This window comes from Lupinus angustifolius, chromosome LG01, assembly GCF_001865875.1.
Source record: "Lupinus angustifolius cultivar Tanjil chromosome LG01, LupAngTanjil_v1.0, whole genome shotgun sequence".
NCBI classification, from domain to species: domain Eukaryota; kingdom Viridiplantae; phylum Streptophyta; class Magnoliopsida; order Fabales; family Fabaceae; genus Lupinus; species Lupinus angustifolius.
In genome coordinates this window covers 13,758,442-13,761,967 of record NC_032009.1, presented here as the reverse complement: position 1 = coordinate 13,761,967, position 3,526 = coordinate 13,758,442, and the positions used below count along the sequence as shown (strand labels likewise).

At 34.9% G+C, this 3,526-nt stretch overlaps 1 protein-coding gene across 1 annotated transcript; it reads left to right on the top strand.

Annotated features, from left to right (window-relative positions):
- LOC109349855 (PRA1 family protein B4-like) lies at positions 901-2,044 on the top strand. Its single transcript, XM_019590883.1, has one exon. The coding sequence runs from the start codon at positions 1,109-1,111 to the stop codon at positions 1,769-1,771; it is 663 nt and encodes a 220-aa protein (XP_019446428.1). The 5' UTR covers positions 901-1,108; the 3' UTR covers positions 1,772-2,044.

Below are 3,526 nucleotides of genomic sequence, written 5' to 3'. Positions count from 1 at the left end.
CTCGACTGTCAAATCATTATTAATTACTTTTAATCTTTTTATATCAAGTTTTTAGTATTTGTTCACTTTTAACTTGAAATTTATTTATTTTCTTTTCTTCAATCAACTTTTAGTTCACATTGGTTTCCTCTAGCGGTAGGTGTTGGCTAACATGTATTGTTACATTGTAATTATCATGAGTCCAATAACAACCGTTTTTTTATTGTTCTATTAGTAATTTTACATTATTTTATCTAATGACTGATTTCACCAACAAATAAAGCTTAAAATGTAATTAGAAATAAAAAATAATTAATAATAGCTTTAAGCCTAAATTACACTAACACTCCGAATTTTACACAAATTACTCATTCTTTTTAAAACCAATATAAATCATTTCTAATTATATAGATACATTACACTCACTACCATAGTAAGAGAATAAATACTCACTACCACTGTAAGAGAATAAATGTAATTTCTTGAACAAAAATGGTGACGAGTGTATTTAAGTCAAACAAAATATATTATATTGTGAAGACAAGTCCAAATAATATAAGAAATGTCTATTCATTATTTTTGGTTCGTTAAATACTACATCAATAATTCTAAGGAGATGTTTAAACCACTCTCATACTATATTATAACTAACTTAAATAATGCATTGATTCTTATCTCATTTGGTCTTGTATTCACAATATATCCTATTTTGTTTAACTTAATTATATTTATTAAATTATGTTTTATTTAAAAAGTTATATTTATTTATAGTACATATATAATATAGTAGATTTGTGTTGATTTAAAAATGATGGGATAGTTCACTAAACCTGAATTATAATTTACTTTATAGTTTGCAACAAGCCGTTAAAATTACCTTCTTGATTAGAGAGTCCCGTTTATGTTAAGGAAGGTGGCATTTTGAGTGTGTCATCCGCAAAAGCGATTGCGTTTTCGTCGGTGGAAATCATAAACCATTAAAATCGTTGACAATAAAATCTCAACATCTTCTATTTCCATCCACCTTCCCCAAATCCCGAATACAAAACCCCTTCCCCCACATTCCATTCTCCATTTCAAATCCCAAATCCCAAATCCTCTAATTCTCTCTCTAGATCTACACCAAACCATGTCCTCCTCCGCCCCACCCGTCCTCCCAGTCTCCAACTCCCAACCCACCCCCACCGTCTCCTCCGCCGCATCTGAACCCCAAGTCACCGCAATCCGCACCCTAATCTCCAACCTCTCCGACTCCCTCCGCAACGGCCTCTCCCAACGCCGCCCCTGGACCGAACTAACCGACCGTTCCGCATTCTCCAAACCCGAATCATTCTCCGAAGCCACCCTCCGTATCCGTAAAAACTTCTCATACTTCCGCATCAACTACTATGCCGTCGTTTCAGTCATTCTCGCTGTTTCCCTCTTAACTAACCCCTTCTCTCTCATTCTCCTCATTGGTCTTCTCGCTTCATGGACTTTTCTATACCTCTTCCGTCCCTCTGATCAGCCTCTCGTTATTCTCGGCCGCACTTTCTCGGACTTCGAAACACTCTCCCTCCTCGCTGCGCTAACCGTTGTTGTCATTTTTCTTACCAATGTTGGATCTGTTCTTATCTCGGCTCTCATGCTCGGCGTTGCTGTTGTCTGCCTCCATGGATCTTTTCGGGTTCCAGAGGATCTTTTTATGGATGAGCAGGAAAATTCACAGACTACTGGCTTCCTTTCGTTTATTCGTGGCGCCGCTGCTATTGCCCCTGCTGTCGCTGCTCAACCACCGTCCGTACGCGTCTGAATCTGGTAACGGATTCTTTTGCCGAACCAAATTATCAATTATGAACTGTGTTTTTTTGTTTTTGTTTTGTCTTGTTTAAATTCCTTGTTCTGTATTAATCAATACATTTGGATTATACATAGGATTGAAATATCGTGAAATTTGTATGGATCTATATTTTTTTCATAGGATTCGCTAATCTTATTACTGGATCTATCAATTTTCTTTAGTTTTGATTTGAACGTTATGTAATTTTTCTTTATAATTTCAATCTTGAAGTTTCCTATTGATTTAGCTGGTGTTGTTGTTTTGTGTTGAACGTATGCATCATTCTTCTTCATCCCTATATCTTCTATGTAGAATTCTCAGAATTATTATGCAGTTTGGTTGCATTGGCTCTGGTGATTATGCTTTCAATCAGAATCCACACCATGCAACACCTAAACCGATATCTGCATATATAACAAATCAGTGTTTTAAAAAATGTGACCGTGTTTAAAAAATGCGATTACGATTGTGGCTGTTGGGTTGTGGATTCCAACCATTGCGGTGTGAATTATATTGTGAATATAAAAATATTTTTGAATTTGATGACCTCGATGTGGCCTAATGTCGTCCGATGTGGTTGGATCAGGCCGCATCATTGTGGTTCGGTGTCACATTGCAATTACGGTGTGATGCTTGTCACTGACAATGCGGTCCGCAATTTGAATCATTGTACCAAATTTATATTTTTAATAGCGTGCTCTTTTTGTTTATCATGACTCAATTCAGATTTGTTTTTGATGAAATAGGTAATACTAATATTGGGATCCCAAGATCCCTTCCAAATGTGTTTTTTTAAATCCAAAAACCTACCGTTTGCATCGATCCACATTGATATGAATTAGATTTCAGATTTGTTTTTGATGAAATAGGTAATACTAATATTGGGATCCCAAGATCCCTTCCAAATGTGTTTTTTTCAATCCAAACACCTACCGTTTGCATCGATCCACATTGATAATTGGATTTTAGATTTGACACTACCTCTAATGATTGGGCTGTATCTCAGTTCTCATTATTTCTGGTGAAAAAGATAGACTTGTAGGATTGAATATCATAATTTCTGCCTGTGTGAGAAGCTGCACAAGCATTGTGTTTAGGTGTTTTGCTGTTGTGTTATAAACTTGAGGGTTAATCCTCTGCATTATCATTGCAAATTAGACTATCTCCATCTTTAACTTTGGGCATTGGTTAGATTGTAGTCTAATGGCTGCATTATATGGTTTTATCTATGGTTCTCTCACCCACATATTTTAATTTCAAAGTTACTAGAGAGAAATCTTAGTCTTATGTAAGAGATTGATATCATTAGTTGTAAGCAAGACATCATTAGGATACATACTTTAAAGATAAACACACTCCTACTGAATTTTAGATATATACATTGATCAATAGTGTCCTCATTAAATCCAAAGGAAACAATAATACTATTAAACTTAAGATACTATTGCTGGGAATTTCCCTTCAATCTGCTTATTGTTGGGAATTTTGCTTAAATCTGTGTATTTAGTTTTTTAAGTTTACATATCATGTGTATCATGGGTTGCTTTTGTTTTTCTATGAACACTATTTAGTTAGTTCTGCCACACTCTTTCTAAGAGATTGATAAAAAGTCTCTATATAATCAGTGTCGTTTTTAATGAGTAAGCCATTTTGCAACTACTCTAGTCTTGTAATATTCTAAGTTATCATGAAAGTTATGTTAGGTTTTTAAGGACTTCCAACCAATTT